At 42.0% G+C, this 20,585-nt stretch overlaps 1 protein-coding gene across 1 annotated transcript in view; it reads right to left on the bottom strand.

The window, feature by feature from the left end:
* Positions 1 to 7,635: 7,635 nt before the first annotated feature.
* MROH2B (maestro heat like repeat family member 2B) overlaps positions 7,636 to 20,585 on the bottom strand; it is a 54,372-nt gene continuing 41,422 nt past the window's right edge. The window contains exons 31-42 of the mRNA XM_040977674.1: positions 18,820 to 18,977; positions 18,165 to 18,291; positions 17,455 to 17,642; positions 15,701 to 15,841; positions 15,215 to 15,329; positions 14,461 to 14,607; positions 14,019 to 14,201; positions 10,197 to 10,352; positions 9,741 to 9,872; positions 9,283 to 9,385; positions 8,244 to 8,309; positions 7,636 to 7,775 (exon numbers count right to left, since the gene is read on the bottom strand). Of these exons, the coding sequence (XP_040833608.1) occupies positions 7,669 to 7,775; positions 8,244 to 8,309; positions 9,283 to 9,385; positions 9,741 to 9,872; positions 10,197 to 10,352; positions 14,019 to 14,201; positions 14,461 to 14,607; positions 15,215 to 15,329; positions 15,701 to 15,841; positions 17,455 to 17,642; positions 18,165 to 18,291; positions 18,820 to 18,977 (1,623 nt within the window). The 3' untranslated portion in view covers positions 7,636 to 7,668. The remainder of the gene's footprint in view (positions 7,776 to 8,243; positions 8,310 to 9,282; positions 9,386 to 9,740; positions 9,873 to 10,196; positions 10,353 to 14,018; positions 14,202 to 14,460; positions 14,608 to 15,214; positions 15,330 to 15,700; positions 15,842 to 17,454; positions 17,643 to 18,164; positions 18,292 to 18,819; positions 18,978 to 20,585) is intronic.

Raw genomic sequence — 20,585 nt, forward strand, 5'->3', positions numbered from 1 at the left:
CCTAAACGTTGTCCACCTTAGGGTCCGTTGCGTAACTATCTGTGGGCTGGGAACACAGAGAAGTTAAAGGAGTTGTTGAACCATCAGGAAAGTCAGCATTGAATCTGACAGTGTGAGAACCAGGACCAGTCCACAGGCAAGAGGAGACCGCTGTTTTAGGCCACAGGCACAAAAGGAGGGAGGAGGAGATAATTTTTTCCTTTATTTCCTTCTGCCTTTTTGTTCTATTTAGGTTTTCCAGGATTGGTGTGGTATACTTTAGGGCAGTTCACTAATTCAAATGCTAATTGCTTCTACTTATCAACTCAGAAATGTTTAGCTAGCTATCTAGGCCTCTCTTGGCCCAATCAAGTTGACTCATAAAACTAAGCATCATAAACCCACCATTTGTCATCTTCATGCATACACAGCTGTATGAACTGTATTTAATGCAAAACAGAAACAGTCACCTGGTCATAATTTTGCCTAACGTCATGCAATGATCCTGTTGAAGCTATTGAAGACATAATAGCTCTTTCCCCAGAAGAAGGGTAAAGTTTTTGAGTGAGGTTTTCTGTTCAGGATGATAAATTATAAATAGATACGGTAATATCAAATCAATAATATTTAAATAGTACAATATAAAGTTAATAATTTATTGCCTAGGAATTAAAAGAAAGGAAATCAAAACATAAAAAGAAAAAACAGGAAAGCAAGGATATATTACACACGTTTTACTTGTATAGAGAGGGATAGGAGGAGGGACTGGCATTTGGGACAAGGTCAGAGGCCACTTGGAGTGACTGTACTTCATGTTCAAGTGCCTAGAGTACATGCACTTCTGATCCAAATCTCTACTTCCTACCAGTGTGTTCCTTGGGAGGAAGCAAATGATGTCCCAAGTGCTTGAATCCCTGATGTCCAATGTAGGAGACTGCTTGACTTTGCGGCTCCTGGCTTCAACCAGGCCCCGTGAAGGCTGTTGCATGTAAGAGCTAGCATATAGAAGTTCTGCGCGTGTCTCTGTATCTCTCTCTAATTTCTATAACTGATCATATGTCTACCTGTTATTTCTAATGACCGTCTTCCATTACCCTTTCAGTATGCTTGACACTTGGTCAAGCATCTCAGGTGACTGTAGTTTTTTACCTGATGAGATAATCTATCCTGTCATTCTTTAAAAAAATGATGTGTTGATGTATTTAGGGACGCATGCACTCCTACAATAGAGTGCCTAGGTTTGACTCCTGACTTTAGCCATCATAGTCACTTAGGGAGTGAACTAAAATACTTAAATATGTAGTCTGTCAGCTAATGCTTGATCAGTTAACCTATGTTCTCTGTTACATTCTAAATTTTTTTTTCTGTTTTATTATCTTGACCCTGAACACTTTCCGTCTACTCACTTTTTATAGTTTTTTTAAAGATTTATTTATTTACCCCAACTGTGGACAACAGCCTAAGTTGCATTGTACGTAGGCAAGTGTTACACTGCTGGGAAAAAAACAGCTACTAGCTGGCGGGCATCCTGGGCCTGGTTACTGCCAAATCTGTGTTAACCATACCATTGTATCAGCATAGTTGCCTACCCTATTCTATTTTGGTTTTTTCTAAAGATATGTTTATGTGTATGGGGAATGCCAGGTCCATGAACCCCCGGGGTGAGAGTTCACTGGGGCCCAGGTTTCCTGATCTAGTCCTTTGGCCTACCTGTGCTGTGGCTACTGCTGTCATACTGGCTGCTCAGCAGTGTGGTGGTGGGAGCTTGGTGTGTGGGGTTGCAGGAGGTCTGGTGGATGGTACAGGTTGGAATATGTGGGGCCATGCGGGCTTATGTCCATGAGTGGTGGTCTGACAGTTGAATACATGTGTCAGAACTGGGCCTCCTCAGTGGAAAAGATGGAGCAGTGAATGGTAGGCCCAGATGTACATGGAAGATATGGAAGTCCATGGGGGCATGCAGAGGACTTCTGGTACCATGGCAGAGGAAGGAGGGCAGAAAAAATTGGACAACTATCCCAGTCAAGTGATGACAGCAGATATCTGGGTGAATGGAGATTCTGTGGTGGACTATGTCAGCCAGAGGACATTGGAAGGATTTCCTCATCCTTGGATCGGTGAGACTGACAGCATTTCAGAACTATCGAAACCACTTAAGCAGAACACTTGGAACATGCTCCACACTGGGGACCCTGGGTTGATACTGAATGGTCCTTCCCCATCCCTGGGCAGTTGGGAGGCTGGATGTGGCTTCTCCCCTTCACTCCCCCTTTTCTCCAGATACAGGAAGAAGAAAAAGAAAATTTGAAACAATGGTCTTACCTACTTTCCCCAAACCCTTGATTCTTCCCACCCTAATCAACTATGTAAACATCATTAAACAAACAAACAAACAAAAACTCACAGCCAAATTGAATTAATTTGAGATAAATTTAGAGAGGTGACCAGCTATCAACTGTGTGGGCAGAAGAATCTCATAGCATTGAGCCAGTTCTTCAGCAGGTTGGACCTTTCATAATTTTAGGATCCTGGGATGTTCTGAGAGTTGGGAAAGTTTGGAGAAATGGGGAAGTGGACAGGGCACTAGAATAGCTTTTAGTGGGCATTTTCAACCTTGGTAGGTCTTGCCTCAGTGGCCGTTGGAAGGAAACTCTGGAAGGTTCAATTGATTTATTGAAATGCTGTGTGAAAGGGACTACTTTACTACTTAAAGGGACTACTTTTGGGAATTCTAATAGCATCAGGAGCTGACTTGACTGGGAAGCTGGTAAGGCTTTCCTCTCACAGGATTTGGATCTTTCCTCAAGGGATGTCTTGTGAAGGAGTCCCCTTCCCTCAGGCTGTATCTTGCTTAATCCCAGGATTCCAAAATGTCTCACATTTCAGCAGCATAAGAGACTTGCCTGTCTCTTATCAAAACTTGGGCAAGTTAGGCCTGAAAGGGGAGATAAGACAGAACTGATTAGTTGTTTTCTTAAAGATTTATTTTATTTTTATTGGAGAGTCATATACAGAGAGGAGGATCTTCTGTCCAATGATTCACTCCCCAAATGGTCTCAATGGCCAAAGCTGAGCTGATCCGAAGCCTGGAGTCCAAAGCCTCCTCCGGGTCTCCCATGTGGGTGCAGAGTCCTAAGGCTTTGGGCTGTCCTTGACTGCTTTCCCAGGCCACAAGCAGGGAGCTGGATGGAAAGCAGTGTTGCAGGGATTAGAACCAGCGCCCATATGGGATCCTGGTGCATTCAAGGTGAGGACTTCAGCCTCTAGGCTACAGTGCCGAACCCAATTAGTTATTTTTTGTACTAAAGCTTGGCTGCAATATGAACTATAAAATGATACCAAGTGGCCAGAATTTGGCACCTTTGGTCTAAAAATTCCCTGTGGATTTTAATAACTAAATACAGAGAAATGCAAATGGTCAGAGGTTCCCTATATTTGGGCCATGTTTTCTCTTTCAGGGTCAGCTTTCCTTACTTTAGGCTCTCCTGGAAAAAGCAGGCGTGCCCACTCCCCACTCCCACCTTGCAACTTCTACCCTCCTCGCTCCTTTTCTCTCTCCACCTGAGAGGCCCGCCCATTTGGCCCCTATCTGACAGCTCTTCTCTCTCTCTCTCTCTCTCTTTTTAATTGCTTTTTGATACAATGTAGTTGGCACTGGACTCTCCCCTTCTCCTTCCCCAAGTTCCCTCCACTCCCCTCTGTTCTCTCTAGAAGCCAATCCCGTAGGACTAAGCATCCCTCCTTCCACTTCTCACCTGGGGTACCCACAAACAAAGTTCTGCTATAATAAGATCAGCTCTGCGTTTCATCCTTCATAGACTACAAAAGCCTGACACAAAGGTGCCCCACAAAGCCAGGCAACAGTCTTTGCTTGACTCAAGTGTCTAGCACATTTTCATGTTCTGAAATTCTGAAATTTTCATGTTCTTGAAGTATTCTGTGTAACGTAATCTGTGTTTTCCTTATCGTTCTCATGGGAGCAGCATGAAGATGTAGTCACACTGCTCCCTACATTTTAGCAAAATTCCACAGTCCTGGTGAAGCTATCTTGCATGGTGATAAGAAGTTGCCCGGGCTCTATTTTAGCACAGAGGCCCTCTTTTGGACCACTGTGCAATAGTATTAGAGCACTGTCTAATTTAATTCTCAGGCTTTATCTCTGAGAGTATTTGGAAGAAGAAGTAGGTAATATAGGAGAAGGAATTCTTATCTTGTTTGTCTGTGGCTTCTAGATTAAGAGGCTATGAGTCACTTATATGTTGGAAATTGTGTTGTACAAATTTTTCTTGCCTTCAGGGTAACCCATAATTCAATAAATAAAATCTAGGACAGCTTTGATAAATGGAATACAAATAAGGAAGGATGCTTTGTTTGGTAACTAAAATTGTCACACTGAGGCAGAACAAATTCCCTCTTTCTGTGATGACTTGGTGTTTTTGCTACACACAGACGTGCACATTTTTTAATTAAGTCCTAATGTCAACCCGTAGTGCTCCAAATGAAATTATCAGTTTTATAGTGTTCTTATTTGAGATATATTTATAATAAACGAATAACAAAGTTGAATTTGAAGAAATAGTACATTTCTGGCTGTGGAGTTTTTAAATTGCTTGTCAGGAAGTTGCTCTTTGGTGCCAGTGTTGTGGTACAGTGAGTTAAGCCACTCCCATAACAGCAGCAAGCCAAATGAGCACGGGTTTGAGTTTTGACTGTTCTACTTCTGATTCAGTCTCTGCCAACCACTGGGAGACTTAAAAGGGTTGAATGTTCATAAGAAATATTCACGGGGCTAGTGCTGTGATAGAGTGGGTCAAGCTGCCACTTGTGGCATTGATAATCCCATATGAGCACGGGTTTGACTCCTGGATGCTGCACTTCCTATCCAGTTGCTAGGCGCCTGCAAAGTAGCTGAGGATGGCCTATCTCCTTCACATGAAAGACCCCTGTATTCACATGAAAAACCTTGAAGCTCCTGGCTCCTGGCTTTGGGTCAGCCCAGTTCTGGTTGTTGTAGCCATTGGTGAGCCAACTAGCTGATGCTATCTGCCTCTCTCTTTCTGTTCCCCCCTTCTCTCTGTAACTCTTCAAATTATTTTAAATTAAGAAATATCTTTTAAAAAATGAAAGTTGCTGTTTGTCTGAGGTTCCTGATTAGCAACCAGGTTACCACCATGTCTGATGGATCGTACATGTTCTGTATCTACAGATGGATAATATGAAGGGTATTAGTGGGTTGGAGATGAATTTCAGTAATAATAAAACACTGATTTTGAAGTCTGTTGAAGCCTCCAGATGAAGTGCCTCATAGTTACTCTTTGAAGCTCTAACAGTGAAGGGACAATTCTAGTTAAGCAATTTTTTTCTGGCTTCTTTCCCTGGAAGCTTATTTATTTCTTCCCAGCTGTGATCTTTGTTCTCTTATTTTCTGGTAAAACTGCTTTTGTAGCAGGGGTCAGCCAAGCTCAATGTCCCTGACTTACCAGCAGAACACAGGCTGTCACTATCGGGTTAGAGGGCAGAGGACTGGGTTGCAAAATAACAAGATTCAGGGCCCTTCAAAGCCACACTAACCCATTATGCAATCTATGAGTATCATAGAATCTCCATTTTAAAGTAAACATTCATTGAAAAATGATGGCGTGTGCAAGTAGTAGTGAGGCAAGAATGGGAGTGAGTGTAAGAGCAACCTGTAAACATGTCCTAAAGAGTACCTGAATGCACTTTTCCTTTCTAACAATTTTCCTGAGTCTCACTAGAGTCACGTGTTTCTCTTTAAATGTCAAAGACCCACAGAGAACTGGCTCAGACAGCGGGGGCTGGGAAGTCAGGCATCAAGGAAGACCGATGACCCCTCTCCTGGAGAGGGAGAGTGGTCCTTAGGAGGAGTGAGTAGAAATGCTTGATGTGAGCAGAGTGAAAAAGAAGGCCGTGTTGGGGCTTAGCAGGGGACTAAGTAGCAGCCAGAGCTGGCTATCAGTAACAGAAGCTTCTCTCCTGCAGCCTCCCCAGAATGGTGGCAACACTTGCCAAGGTAGGAATATGGCCATGCTGGCATGGGGGAATCAGCTGGCTTTACGTACTCAGCCCTGAGTTTACATTAGAGTATGTGCGTCTAATGATGTATTTATTAATATAATTAGTATTTCTATTGTAAACACTGCTTTAAACAGTGATTCAGTTCCAGGTTTCCAAGTGCATTCAACTCTAACTGAGCCTTCTGTGGTTTATCTCATAGTGGAATCAGCTGGGGTTTGGAGCTTTTTTCTGAAGACAGCTCCCATGTCTCTGCACAACCTCACACTGGTTGTTTCTAGGAGGCATCTGTGCTTTTGCTATGTGGACCTGTGTGTGAGTGTGTTGGGGTGTCCTCACAGCATGTTCTCTGGCCTTCTCCAGAGTGAGTGAGGTAAGAGAAGAAAATATCACCTGTGACCTTGTCATGGAAGTGATGCTTAATCATTTCTGCCTATTTCATAAGTTATACAAGCCAGTCCTATTTGTGTGTGTGTGTGTGTGTGTGTGTGTGTGTGTGTGTGTGTGTGTGTGAGAGAGAGAGAGAGAGAGAGAGAGAGAGAGAGAGAGAGAGAGAGGGAGAGAGAGAAAGAAGAGAGAGGAGTACATGGGGACATGAATATCAGCAGACAAGAGTCATTAGAAGCTACCATGGAAGTTGACTCCATCCTCTAGAATTTATACAGATTTCAAAGAATATAAATGCCACAAAAGCAGACATTTTTAGATGTTTCCTTGCTTGTAGCCTACGAGGTTGTTAACAGTGACTTACAAATTGTAGGCACTCAATAAGTATTGTTAAATGAATGAATAAATGGATTTCTAACTTAAAATCTTTTACCATGAATGATTCTTTTCTGGGTTTTGTAGGAATGAAACATGTTTCACAAAGAGCTTAGGTGATTGAAGAAGCTAGAATATAACCAGCAGGAATTTGCAGAAACATTCTAATGGAATGTTGTTTAAAAAATGGTTTTAATGCTATTATTAAATGAGCGTTGGAGTCTGTGTTAGAAACTTCCTTTCAATCTGTGTGTCACATATGTATGTAAATTTTTACTTATACATTGTGGTAAACAGTAAAGAATTATAATACAGATACTATGGAGAAGACAGATTCACATGTATGGCTAGCGACTCTAACAAAAATGGAAAGGAAACCATGAGATTAATAGAATGTCAGAATGAGGCTCTTGTAGAAATGCACCTGGTATAATCTTGACACATAAATTACAACTTGGCACAGCATAGACAGGCCAAAGTTTATCATAGGACTGTATTTTAGAAAGACAAGTGTGGGTAGTATTTCAAAGCTGCCAGAAGTTTGAGAGGAACGTGCTATGCATGAAAAATGATAGTGGCCCTCTTCTTGATGACTGTGGAATTGAATCATGTTCTCTTATTTTTGATATCTGCTGGGACTTCCACTTCTGAAGATAGAGAGCTAACCCATGTAAAGCCATGTGGCCAACACCACTCAAATCCTATGTTATCCTGGAAGTATATCTGTGGGATTTAGTTTTTACTAGTGGAAGCTGCCCTGGAGATTCTGCCTCCACTTTGAGATCTCTAACCCAGGCATCGCCTCTTTCCCTTTGAAGATGTTGCCTGCTTGTGAGTTACTTGGATGAAGGAAATCAGCTCTAGAAAAAGCCTAGCTGTTTATTTCTTGATGGTCTACAGAGGGATGCTTATCTCTTTACATCTTCTCAGGAGGGTCTGTAAAGTAGCTTCAGCTGCTCTTTGGACACTGATACAGGGATCTTGCCGAAGTGCTTGGAGCCCTGAGATGGAGAGAACAGCACAGTGAGTACAATGCAGGCTCAGAGCCCAACAGGCAGAACAACCCAAGTCAAGGCCCCATTGATGTGGCCCTGTATGGCTCAATACTGAGAGTCTACCCTGCGTGGTGCTTAGGTCCTAATGCTTACAGTTTGCCATGAAGAGTAGGATTTGGACCCAAGAGTTGAAAAATGATTTTAGTATTAAAATTGGGGAAGAAATAATCCTGATCTTGTAATCAATAGGTTTAGACAAATAAATTATTGTAGTTTGTTAGAAAGTATGCCCGTAAAGGGGCAGAGCTAGAGGTTGCTTTATATTCTGAAGAAATTTTGCTTTCTGAAGGTGTCAAAGGCAATAATCATGTACTAAACATTTTCAGTTTCTGGGATCATATGGGATTTAGAGGAGCAATAGTTTCTCTTAATATGCTAACAACACACTGGCCAGTCACCAGGGTTAATACTCACGTGTGGTCAGTTGTTCTCTGTCTAATAACTCCACATATTGGCTGGTCAGATTGAGAACAATGGCATCTAAAACCAATGGGAGTCAGTGTTACTGATTTTGTTATAGGTGAAGAGTAGATCAGGTCAGATTATACTGCTTGCCAGAAGCAAATGATATAGCAGGTGAATGAGCAAATTATATAAGTCCTTTCACAGCACTCTGATGCTATGACGGTGGTTTCTTGTATTATGAAGTGCTGTTTTCCAAAGTGGTCACTCATGCAAAATGTATTTGTGAAAGCTTTCAAAAGGGGCCAGTAGGGTTGACAGGATTTTAAATCTGTGTAAATGATGGACCCTGTCTGAGGATGATTTGGGAGGAAAAAAATATGTGTGATGTAACTGCAAAGCCTTGAACTTTAACTCATCTTTTCAGGGTGCTTCTGCTCACCATGGGCCACATTAGTGGAAAGAGTCTTCAGGATAAGACCTAGAATTTCATGGTGGAAGAATCATCAGAAATTCATGTGATTTTCTTTGTTATTTGCCAGCTAAGAGAGGGAACAGAGGGAGGTGGAGTCAATTGTCCAGATTCACACAGTGGCACCCAGGCTGGTTGACTCTGGTCAACATGCTTTATACTCACAGCACGATGCTGTGCCAATACCGGGCGTGAACTGAGCACGGGCTACTGAGTCTGGTTTATTCTTGTACCAAAGGATGAAGTGAAGGGAATTGTGTCTTCCAGGGCAGCAGTGCTTGATGCCAAGACTTGGGGGGAAAGAGGGAGCAATAACTTAGCTGCAAGAAGCACACGGGCCCAGTAGGGAGACTTGACTGATGGGAGGAGAATGAGTGTTGCTGAGCCAGGAGAGGTTTGTACACTTTCATTAGCAAAAACAAAATGGGTTTGTTTCATAAAATGAATTTTTTTCCTGGCCTTTTGGTCTTGTTTTCTTTCTGTTTTTGCAGTACCCCCTGGAGCAGTGTAGGGATTGGAGCAATACCTGATGGAAAATAGCTGATCAGTCAAGAGCCGGAAATTAGGAAGTGAGCTCACCTGTGAGTTTGACAGCTGCACTCCTGATCATCTCCCAGTTGCTGGTGAAGAAGATGAATGAGTGTGTATGCAGGATCCACAGGATCTCCTGGTTTTTCTTTGCCTAGAAGAGGTAGGGGTCACAATGCAGGTAACTGTAACGTGGCCTTCATTGTCCTCAGAGGGAAACTAGAAAGGACAGAGAATGCAGTCACAGCCACACATGATTGATTGAAAGTGATCTTATGACTGTTTTGACTTCATTGTAGCCAGGGGCTTAAGGGACTCTTCAACTGATGTTTGGGGGATGCAAGAAAGCAGATCCAGAGGACAGTGTGATAGAATACCAAGAATCATTGCTTTCCTTTCAAGACACGTCTGGCTTTGTCTAGAGGTTCTTTGCTGTGGCATTTTCTCCTCTGGGATTTGTTTAGATTCTTGTCCTGAATTTTTGGAGGCAGCATCCACTCTCTACTCACCAGTTTCACACAGAATTGCCTGTAGAAATCCCTGGCTCGTGGTAGCTCCTGGTCAAGGAGATAGTCCAACACTCCATAGAGTTCCTGCAGACCCAGAAAAGGAATGCAGACAACCAAGACTTCACGGCAGGCCTAGAAAACAAGAGTTCTCTGAGTCATGACTGTGATGCTAAGACCCACTTCTGAAAGAAATAAATGCTCCTTAGAATTGGAAAAGCAGGAATAAAAGTCAGTGGTGGGAAGGGCTTTGCTGTCATTGCTGGTGCTCTCCACCTATTGAGTATGGAAAGAGGGAACCTTGGGAGAGCTGAAAAGCAGTAAGCCAGAATAGAAGATTTTCTGGGTCGTTTGTGACAGGTGACCAGAGCTGACTTCTTGTGCATCCAGATAGGTTTACTGGCACTTCTCAGCTTGGGGGAGGGGAGCAGGTGCAGGTGCCTAAGGAGGGCAACTTACAGCTCCAATCTTGGGATTGGGATCCCAGAGGTGGAGAAGGAACGAAATCATGCTCTTTTTAATTTCTTCAGCAAAAAACGCCTTCCATCTTTTTCCTGGTAGGGATGCCAAATTCTCAAACAGTGAGATGGCAGTCAATCTCACATCATCTTGCTCCTGTGGTGACAAATGCATGCCCTGGGTGAACAGCACCCCACAGCTCCCTCCCCATCCTACCCTACTGTGGAAAGGGGGGTTTGGATCCCAGGCCTTGGCAGGCTTGCCCCTGTTAAGTTTCAAGAATGCCTTGTCCTTCCCAGAAGCTATCACCCTGCCCTACAGGAGTTTACAAACCCTGGGAATGGGGTTGACAGGTTGTTGTAGATCTTGAGACTGGGCTTCTTTCTTTGAGTATCTAGAGGGAAAAGTGTGACCACAGCAAGGACAAATGGGGTGCTGGCAGCAGACTTGGAGAGGAGGTGGTTCTTGTTAGTTGTGTGCTTGCCACATACAAGCCTAGTTACCTCACCAGTTTCAAGTTATGAGGACTCTACCCCAAGCTCTAGGATGTTCTTTAAGGTGCCAAATATTTTCTAAAGGGTTTATGATCAGTTCAAGAATTTGGGCCCTGTTTGTCAAAAAGGTGAGGCAAACAAGTGCCTAGCCCTAATTTATGTATATAAGGACACAAATATTCAGGTGGTGGAGGAAGATGGCTTCCTTCTATCTCTCATATGTAATTTGCTTATATGGTACAGCGTTCCCACTGGGGAAAATAAAACGAGGAAATGAAGTTAGATGAATTTTCTGTGGTTGCTATTTTTTTCAACAGGCCTGTGAAAGTAGTTTCAGATATCCATGCGAATGCAGAGGGAGGCAAAAACGAAAAGTGGTTCTAACTGGTAGGTAAACTGTAAACAAGGAAGAACTAAATATGGATACTTCAGAAAACCAAGGATGGCTTCTTGGAAAAAAAGCCCCGAAGGGCTAATTGAGTACATGAAATGTGATTTTGGTATAGTGGAAATAAAAGTGGAATGATGTTGTTTAAGCTAGACGAGGGATAAAGCCAGGTCATATTAAAAGTTGTCTTTCTACAAAAAGAAAGCAAACCAAAAGGATAAAGATATTTTCTTAAAAAACAAATCCAACTTTTAGAATTTTCTGAAAATTAATGACCTGATAAAAAGTCCAAAAAGAATCAACTGATTGGAATGATGAGAAAGCAGAAAAAAGAAATGACAAAAACATTTTAGGTGGTGGGAGAGATATTGGAAGCACTGGGTCCACGGCCCTCTTTTCACTTGTGAAAGCAGTCAGAGGTGAAGAGATTGTTTAGGACAAGGTGGGGCACAAAGAGGAACATGAACATGGGAGATATGTTCTGTGTTCTGTTTCCCTGAAGCATTCCCACATTTTGAGAATTCTAAGAAAGTACTTGGATATGTATAGGAAGAAAAAAAAAGAAAAGAAAACTTGGGGTGCACAAAATGGTTTTTTACTTAAGTCTATTTAAAAAAATTACAGGTGTAAAATATCCCAGAACTAAATATACTTGTAGAAGAGTAATGTTAGAGAACAGATAGCATGTCATTTCTAAGAACCAGGTTTTTATCAAATTTTATGGTTACACAAATGTAGATATAGATATAGACATAGATCAGAATGGACAAGACTTTAACTTTCCTCTCTGTTTGTTTTTTGTTTTTTTTTTTTTTCTGTGCAGAAACACCGAGACACATTCTCTTGAGCACAAAATGGCTAGGCAGATTTGTGACTTCCTGGAGGGTTGTGGTCTAAGAGAATGGTTACTGTGGGGTCAACAGTAACTCAGAAAGCCTAGTGAGTGTGTCTGCAGCAATTATTTCAGCCCTCTCTTGTGAAAGTTTATCATTAATTATCTGCATAGTAAAAAAAAAAAGAAAAATAACATAACCACTTTCTTCTTTATACCAAAGATACTAAACTAGATGGGAGTCTGATAAGCAGTTTGGAGGATGAAGTGAGAATTAAAAGTGATATTGGTGCATTGTAGAAGATTTTCAGAAACAGTTTTCAAAGATTAGGTTTAGGGTAATTAATTAAGTTTAAAAACATAGAACTGTATGATTGATCATATATATATATATTGATCACATATATATATAGTTGATTCAGCTCTAAAGTCCCATTTGGCTAACAAATTGGCAGAGTCAGAAAGAAGGGTCAAGGTTAAAAAAAATGAAGCAAATAAATAAGGTTGGACTTGAGAGGCAATTTTTCTTTTGATTGTATTCAATACTTCTAGAGCCACTTTTAGACACACAATTCAGTCACTGGTTTGTAAAATATTTAATGAGCAGAAAAAAATTAGGTTTATGATGAATAATGAAGACTTTGCAGTCTGGAGACTCAAAGGTAAGTAGGTAATTTAATGAAATTTTGATGTTTGTGAAGGATACACAGGGGGGAAGGAAACCAGCAGTTTTCCATCTTCTCCGACAACAGAACAAGAGGAGACAGCGTTAGATGACAAAATAATAGGTTCAAGTTAGACTTAAATAGATTTTGACATTGATGGCATTGAATAAACCAAAAATGAATACCAAATATAGTTCCTGGGGCAATATAAAGGAAAATGACCCTTCTCTGCCTGGGATAACTAATTGATCTTTTTTGAAGTGAAGCTATGGATTAGTTAGGGACTGGCAGACTTTCTGTGTGTGAAAGGCCAGACGGTGAGTAGTTTACAATTTGGTTCTGCTAGTGCCAAGTGGAAAGTAGCCCTAGAAACTATGGAATCAACAGGTGTGGCTGTGCTCCAATCAAACTTTATTTACAGGGTAGTCTATGGGGCATCTTTGGACCATAGACTCACAGAGGAAATGAGTTGGGAGCTTGTACGTAGAGAAGACAGTGTTGGGGACTGTGTTGTTTTCACTCAGGCTCTGGTCCTGCCTTGAGTACTGTCCTATTTTCTGTTTCTCTCAGAGTAAACCTTGAGATAAGAACTTGGAAGCACACATGATTTATTTGGGAGGTTGGTTGAGGAAGCATGCTGGGGGAACGGGAATGAGATAGAGTGGGGAGAAAAGGCAAGAAGTGAATAACTGGGCAAACGAAGACTCTAAGGTGGACTGTGTCAACCAGTGGATTCTGGAGAGTTCATCATACTTGGAGTGGCAAGATCGGCAGTAACTTGGAACTGCTGAACCATTGAAACCTCATGAGCAGACCCCTCAGAGCATGCTCCACATCGGGGACTCTAGGGTGGTGTGGGGTGGCTGTCCTCCATCCTAGGGTGCAGAGGTATTTGGGAGGCTGGGTTTGGCTTCTCCTCTGATCTCCCCCCTTCTCAGGTACAGGAAGGAAAAAAAGAATGTGGAAATGGTGATCTCACCCACCTTGCTGTAGCCATTGACCCTAATCACCCTAATCAACTATGTAAAAATCATCAAAAAAAAAAATAAAAAGAAAAGGCAAGAAAAAGATTATTAGTAGAGTGTTTTACCCCTTAGGAGCCAATTGTGCTCCAGCCTTTTGAGCAGGGGACAAGCTAGGGAATTTGCCTACAAGCCATTGGCTGTCATTGTTTGGTGGTCCTTCCCAGGATCCCTCTCTCCCCAACAACGCTGGCCCACAGGTGCTTGGAGCAATTGTGATTCCCAGACTGGAGCTCCCCTTCAGGTAGATAGACTCATGGAGCCAGCAGCCTATATGGATGTGATGGGAAGGTGAGCTCTGATTCAGGCCAAGGAAAATGGGTGGGGTCCTGCCATTGTCTTCTACAACCACAACCTCAACCTTTTTCTGTTCACTCTTTTTTTCTGGGTGGAGGGAAACTTCTTGAACAAGTGTACTTACATCTTCAAAGAAGGTTCTTGCCTGCAGCACTATCTCTTTGAAGTAGAAGCTCACGTCTCTGTCAGTGAGCAGCTCCAGGATCCTTTTGAGGGCCTTCAGGCTTTCACTGACGACTTCCGTGCGAGCCAAGTGATACAGGCCTCTGATGACAGATTCCAGCATCAGCTGCTTGTGCTTCCTCACCTGTGTTGAAATAAGGTCTCTTAATGTGGAACACTGATCCAAGTATTATCTAGAAGAGGCTAGGAGGCCCCAAACCAGGGAACTGAAACTCTCTTATAGTCCCAAGTGCTTCAACTCGAGAGCCACCACTTCAGCGATTTGTTTGGGATTTTCACTTAATATTTGGCAATGACTAGGTTAGTGGGTTGGTAAATGATAATTTCACAACTCTTAATGAGAATGAGCTGTTGTGACCCAAGCACTCCTTTTTTATTTTTACCTTGTGAGGTGCTCCAGCTGCAGTGTTGCCAAGTCCTCGGATGGCCATTTGCCTCAGAGTAGCATTGGAGTCCCAGGCACTCTGATCCATCAAGATCAGCACCTCCCGCAGATTCCCATGCTTCCAAAGGATGGGCTCCTTCATGAGCTGAAATCAACACACTCCTTCCCTTTAGTTAAGGGAGTGACCTCCTTCCAGGAAGTTTCCCAAGCCTGAAAGACTGCAGTTAAAATGAGTGACGCCCCCTGCTTATGGAACAAAGGAAGAAGCCTTTGCAGGAATCAGTATGTCTTGCAGAAGCTAAGCTCTAGATGTCAAAGTCCTAGCGTCTCAAGGCTATGAGAATGCTGAACCAAGGGAGCATTTGTAGCCTGAATAGAAAAATGGAACAGAGAAAAAACAGCAATTCCTGATGATGTTTCTTCTCTGAATTGGTGGGGCTCGTTTTTAGAGTAGAGTTGGAAGGGTCAGTAATTTTATGCATATTGGTTATTATTATTGCTTTCCCAGATTTACTCTCCTCCCTTCTTTGCCCTAGGAGATTGATTTCTACAGACCAGCAGGCAGCAGGTGGCTGAGAGTGATTAGTTCTGGTTCTTGAGTTACTTTTGTAGGTATCTCGGGCAGTAGCAATTCCTTTTGCTCTTTCCATGGTGGCCTCTGTTCCATGGTTCTAGCTCTAACTGAGCCCCAGACCCTGAGAGAACTACCCTGAAGGACCCCAGGGACCATGCACTGATGGCTACTCTCTTGCCTCAGAGAAAAAAGCTGTTCCAGTTATCCGGTAGTTCTCTGATGAGGAGGTCAGAGATGAGAATAGTTGCTCCATGATGTCCAGTAAGACTCCATATTGCCATGCTGCCATACTTCTAGAAAGAGAAGATTTTAACAGAGATCAGTTGTTTTTTCAGAACAGTGTGGGTAATCATGGCCTGCTTATTTATTAGGCAAATAATTGATCTAAAAAGAAACACTTGCCCAAAGACCACAAGCCTTACACTTTGAATGAGGAGTTCAATCTAAATGTATTTTTTCCCCCTAGAATTGTTCACTTGATTTGCTTTTTGGGAATATGGGAGTATGTGTTACTCATCATATTTCTTACCACTCTCTTGCTCTTTCTTTCCTGTTCTCCATTGACTAAAATAAAACCCAGGTGGGTCACTTACTCTCAGTAAAGCTGCCTGTATTGCATTTTGATATTTTGTTTTTGGATCTCTCTTTGGCATCCACACATTACCTGCCCAGTGCACATACTCCCAGATGATGGGTGGCAGGACTGCTGAGGAGGCTCCATAGGTTGTCCCCCTCATCAGATTCTTTTGCAAGGCCTTCTTTCATGGCTTGGGTCTGCAGACATTTCAGAGTGTTAGTTGAGAGCCTAAAATGAGAAAGTCAGTAGTTGAGAGCCTCCAGGAGACTGTCCGTATCACAAAAGTAAAGTAATCCATATAGGGAATTGCGAATTGTTTCCCAAGTTCACTCTCCCTACAATGATCCATCACCCCTCGATTGGATGTGCTTGCTTGTCACTCCTTAACCTTGCTCTCACTCTTTAGCCTTGAGGTCAAAGTGGGCATTCACTTGACTTGAACCAGTAAATAATGCTTCAAAAATATCAATGTTCCATGACCCAAAAGTCCTAAAGATGGAAAGTAAAAGATACTGTGTTTTACTGATTCTTGAATAGCACATTTTAAATCAAGATGTCTTCTGCAGTGTAGGGCACATTACAGTTTTTGTCAGCCAACTAGTAGCTTTAATGTAGTTCTTACAGTCTATCTAGTCATATGATCATACAAGGATTTAGATATACCTTTTTTCCCCTAAAGATTTTTATTTACTTAAAAGGAGAGATACAGAGATAGAGCACTTCCATCCATGGTTTACTCAAGTTGCATTAGCAGGGAGCTGGATTAGAAGGGCAGCAGCCAGACCTTGAACCAGAGCCCATATGGGATGCTGGCGTTGCAGATGGCAGCGTAACTCATTACATCACAATGCTGCCCACTAGCTATAGCTTCTTTAACCCTCCTATCATCATTTTAGTAAACTTACCTGTATTATTGGAATTATATACGTTGTGTCTAAATGCTGTCCAAAATGGATGTATGTAGTGAGTGCCCAGCTTAGCAATGAATATGCCTTCATCCCACATGGGACTACTTGGGCTTGCTTCCTGGCTGTAGCTCCCGATGGCGGTCTTCTGCTAAGGCAGACTCTGGGAGGTGAGGCAGGATCAAGTGATTGAGTGCTTGGCCTGTGAGACCTGAGGTCATGGCTCCTGCTTTGTTCTCAGCCCAGCCTTATTGCAGCCCCAGACACTGAAGGTATTGCAGGAATGGACCAGCAGATGGTAGCTCTCTGCCTAACTGCTTTCCTGCATCTCAAATGCCCTGGCCAAATTTAAAATGTCTTTAAAATGCTTGTGTTATGTTTTGACATTGAAAGGAAAAGCTGTTCAAAAGCACAGAGAAGCACAGTGATACTATATAGGATGGAATCTATACATGAGCATCTGAAAGTATTTTTTAATAAACACAGAATAAACCTTAGAGGACATAAAAAAGAATTAATTGGTGACTTGATTTAGACCCTTTTGTTTCTCAGTGATACATAAAATGACATTTTTCTTTCAACTGGTGAAATGTTATATTTGAGGAAATACATTTCTTTTTCTTCTTTACATGATGGACTTGACTGTTACAGAATTCTAGCTTGCCCAGAAAGCTGTCAGTGAAAAAAAAAAAATCAAACAAATAGAGTAGACTCTCTTGGGAAGGAAGTAGAGCCCAGTATTCCTTAAATGACCATCTGGGAATCAACACTGGGTGCCGACTCATGGAAGAGGAACTATTGGTCGTCTGCTATGGTATCTGAAGCACAATAGAACCTTATTGGCTCCAAAAGGCACAGACCTTGTCCTCCACAATCTCTAGTCTAGAGTCTGCGATCATAAAAGTTCTGGAAGGCTCTCCCTCTCTGGCCATTTACCTGCATGGGTCTGGGATCTGCTGTCTTTCTCCTTGCTGAATCACGTGACGCCTGCGGCTCAAGTTAACAGCAGACATCTTCTGGCCCAGTGTGACACTGACCAGCTTCAGGAGGAGAACAAATAGCTCTGGATACACATCGCTGATGGGGGTGCCTGTTGAGATCACTTCGTACATAGCACAGGCTACCTGAGGGGAGAAAGGACCTCTTAGCCAGGTAGCCTCTTCCTCAAAAGCCATCTTCTCCCTAGCTCCACTTAAAGTCTGTTTTTCCCTCTCAGACATTGCTTTCCAAGTTGAACATGGCCAAGGTGAAAATACATAGAGGAACCTGGAAACTTCTCAACCCAGACTGTATTTCCTTCTCTAGACTGCCATGTTGGTACCATGGCTGCCAGCAGGCACTGGTTTTATAAAATGAGATGTTTTCAGTACTGAGGTTTTCCAACAAAAAGTAGTATTTATTTAAAATACTACTTTGGAAGGATGTTTATGTAGATTTTCTTTAAGACTGACTTAAAAATTTTGTTCCCCAAAATGATCAGCCTCAGATAAAATTCTTGCTATATTTGTCCAGCAAAAAATAGAATATGGTCAAAGCTAGGGTTGAGGAGGGGAGTGTGATTAACACTGTGGTTAGCACTAAGTCCCAAATGGGAAGAGCTCGGGAATAGGGTAGGGTTTCAGGCAAAGATGGGTGGTCCAACTCACCGAGATCGCGTCTACCCCAGCAATGTCATCTTCCAACCCAACGCCCAGCTTTTCTATCAAGGCTTGCATGAGTTTACCACTGGAGGCTGGGTTTTCTGCCAGTGCCTTCCACAGTGTCTTTGTATCCCTATGGTGTTAAGGCAGAAAGTTGATAGATACGGCACAGTTACTTGAACTGGGAGTGTTTGCATCTCACTCAATCTGATTCACTCTAGAGCTATGCTGTTACTAGGACTAATGGATGTGTTTCATGCTGGGGGAAATATAATGCTGTATTTCACAACCCAGCATTCTGATCTTGGGTTACTGATGTTTGTTAAGGTCTGTCAAGATGAAGATCTCTCACATAGGTGTTTTCTAGGCAATCAGAGTGCGAAGTGGTTGCTTTCTACTATTTACTGATTAGTATGACATATATATGTATACATATGCATATCATTATATCATCAAGACATTTATATCTCTTAAAATTTCATTTTCACTCAATAAAAACCATCTGTGAAAATATTGTGCTGCAAGCACCAATTTATAAAATTGTTTCTCAGCTGAAATGTTTTCAATCTCGGTTTGCTGTTTTCTCTCAAATAATGAATTCTTCCCCAGTGGCATGCAGATTGGCCTTTGCTGGGAAGAGACCAGCTCAACTGGAACCTACCTATCAAAAGGCAGAGGCTTCCTTAGAAGGTGGACGGTGACTGCATCCATGTGAAAGCTGGCTATCTGGGAGATGGCTTCCAGCATGAACTGGAAACTTTCCTCTTTTTGCCTGAGGACTGGCATGTGATGATAAATCGTACCCAAGATCTCCAGCAGCTATAAAGAAAAAGCCAAAGCTAACATTATGATGCCAGTTCCCCTCTATCCGAATGACTCAGGGATGATGCCATCAATATCTTGTGGGTGAGTGGCTGGTGAATTATAAACGATGTTAAAGAAAATCATTGCTTCTACCTGTGGCTTTGTCTTACTCAGGAAGACGATTAATTGGTTGAATATTTAATTGTCATTCAACAGACCATTTAGTGAACATGTGCATTATGTAAGTTGCTGTGTGGGGCATTGTGAAGAATTTACTGAAGATGGCAAAGATATATCCCTCTGGCGAAAGGAGCAAATGATTTTATGAAGGTTTCTAGTTATATACTCAAAGGACTATCCATAAGACAGTGTATAGCAAATGGTAACAACTGATTGGGTAATCCAGAGGGAGCTGAGTTGTTTTGGCATTTGCTCTGGATCTTAAAGAATCTGCACCAATTCCTAGGGGCAAAGTGGAGATGCTGGAGAAGGGCATGTTTTTGTCTGAGAGAACATGAGCGAAGATGTAAAATAAAAAAGCCAGGAGGATAGATGGAGTGTTGAAGGTTTCTAGGGCTTCACTACTATGCCGCACACCTTCCTACTGTGGCTACATGTCATGATACATTTGTCAAAACTCAGAACACACAAGAACAAACTGTGATCCCTGGAGTCAGGCTTTGGTAACATCCAACGACTTTGGGATGATAAGGACATGTCTCTGTAGGTTCATTGATCATAACAAACATACTGGTTTTGTGTGGGATTTGGATAGTAGAGTGTACATGTGTCAGGGCAGGAGAAATATGGCAACTTTGCTTTATTTGTCTCTGAACCTGAACTTATGTAAAAGTAAAGACCCCCATATATATATTTTTAAATAAACTATGGCAGCATGGTATATAAAAAATGCAGGTAAGTGAAAGAATGGGCCAGTTCACAGAGTAAATAAGATGAAGGTGTTGAAAGGAAGGTATCTCATAAAAAAGATGAGGCCAGATCCCTGAGGATGTGGAAGCGCCCTTTCTAACACTGGCTGCTGCAGTGGGGGAGAAGGGATGATTCACATTTAGGTTTTCACATGGAGAAGGACATGTATCTGCTAAAGTAACTGTTTCAAGTAGATATTTCTCTTTCTCTTTTTAGTTTTACTCAGACATTGCAATTAGATATTTAAGTAAACCATTTTCTTTAAATTACAGATTCTTAATCATAGGTGTCCCTTAAATATAATTGCCAACAGTCCCAGTTCAATGATCCTTGGAAATTTAAATCTCTCTTGCAATTCTTTACTTCCTCATGCTAAACATATAAAATGCCTGGGCATTCCATAATTAGCAACCTGGATTCTCTCACGTCTATTCCAGTGCACAGTACAGGCTCAATAATTATTAAAAGACTCATCTAAAAAAACCTCCTGGAAAGCAATTAGCACAGGGCAATTTTGGATGCCCTTCCATAAAAATTACGCAGAGTCTTAAAATTGACAGTGGTTAACTTTGGGTTATGGGAATGTGAATTTCCTTCTCATATTCACCATGAGATACCTTCATTTAGTTAAAAATGTTTCTTTTTTTTTTTTCTTTTTGACCACTGAATAGCTTGTATTCTTTCTATGACTTT

This window comes from Ochotona curzoniae, unplaced genomic scaffold, assembly GCF_017591425.1.
Source record: "Ochotona curzoniae isolate NIBS_2020 unplaced genomic scaffold, NIBS_Ocur_1.0 contig_2754, whole genome shotgun sequence".
NCBI lineage: Eukaryota > Metazoa > Chordata > Mammalia > Lagomorpha > Ochotonidae > Ochotona > Ochotona curzoniae.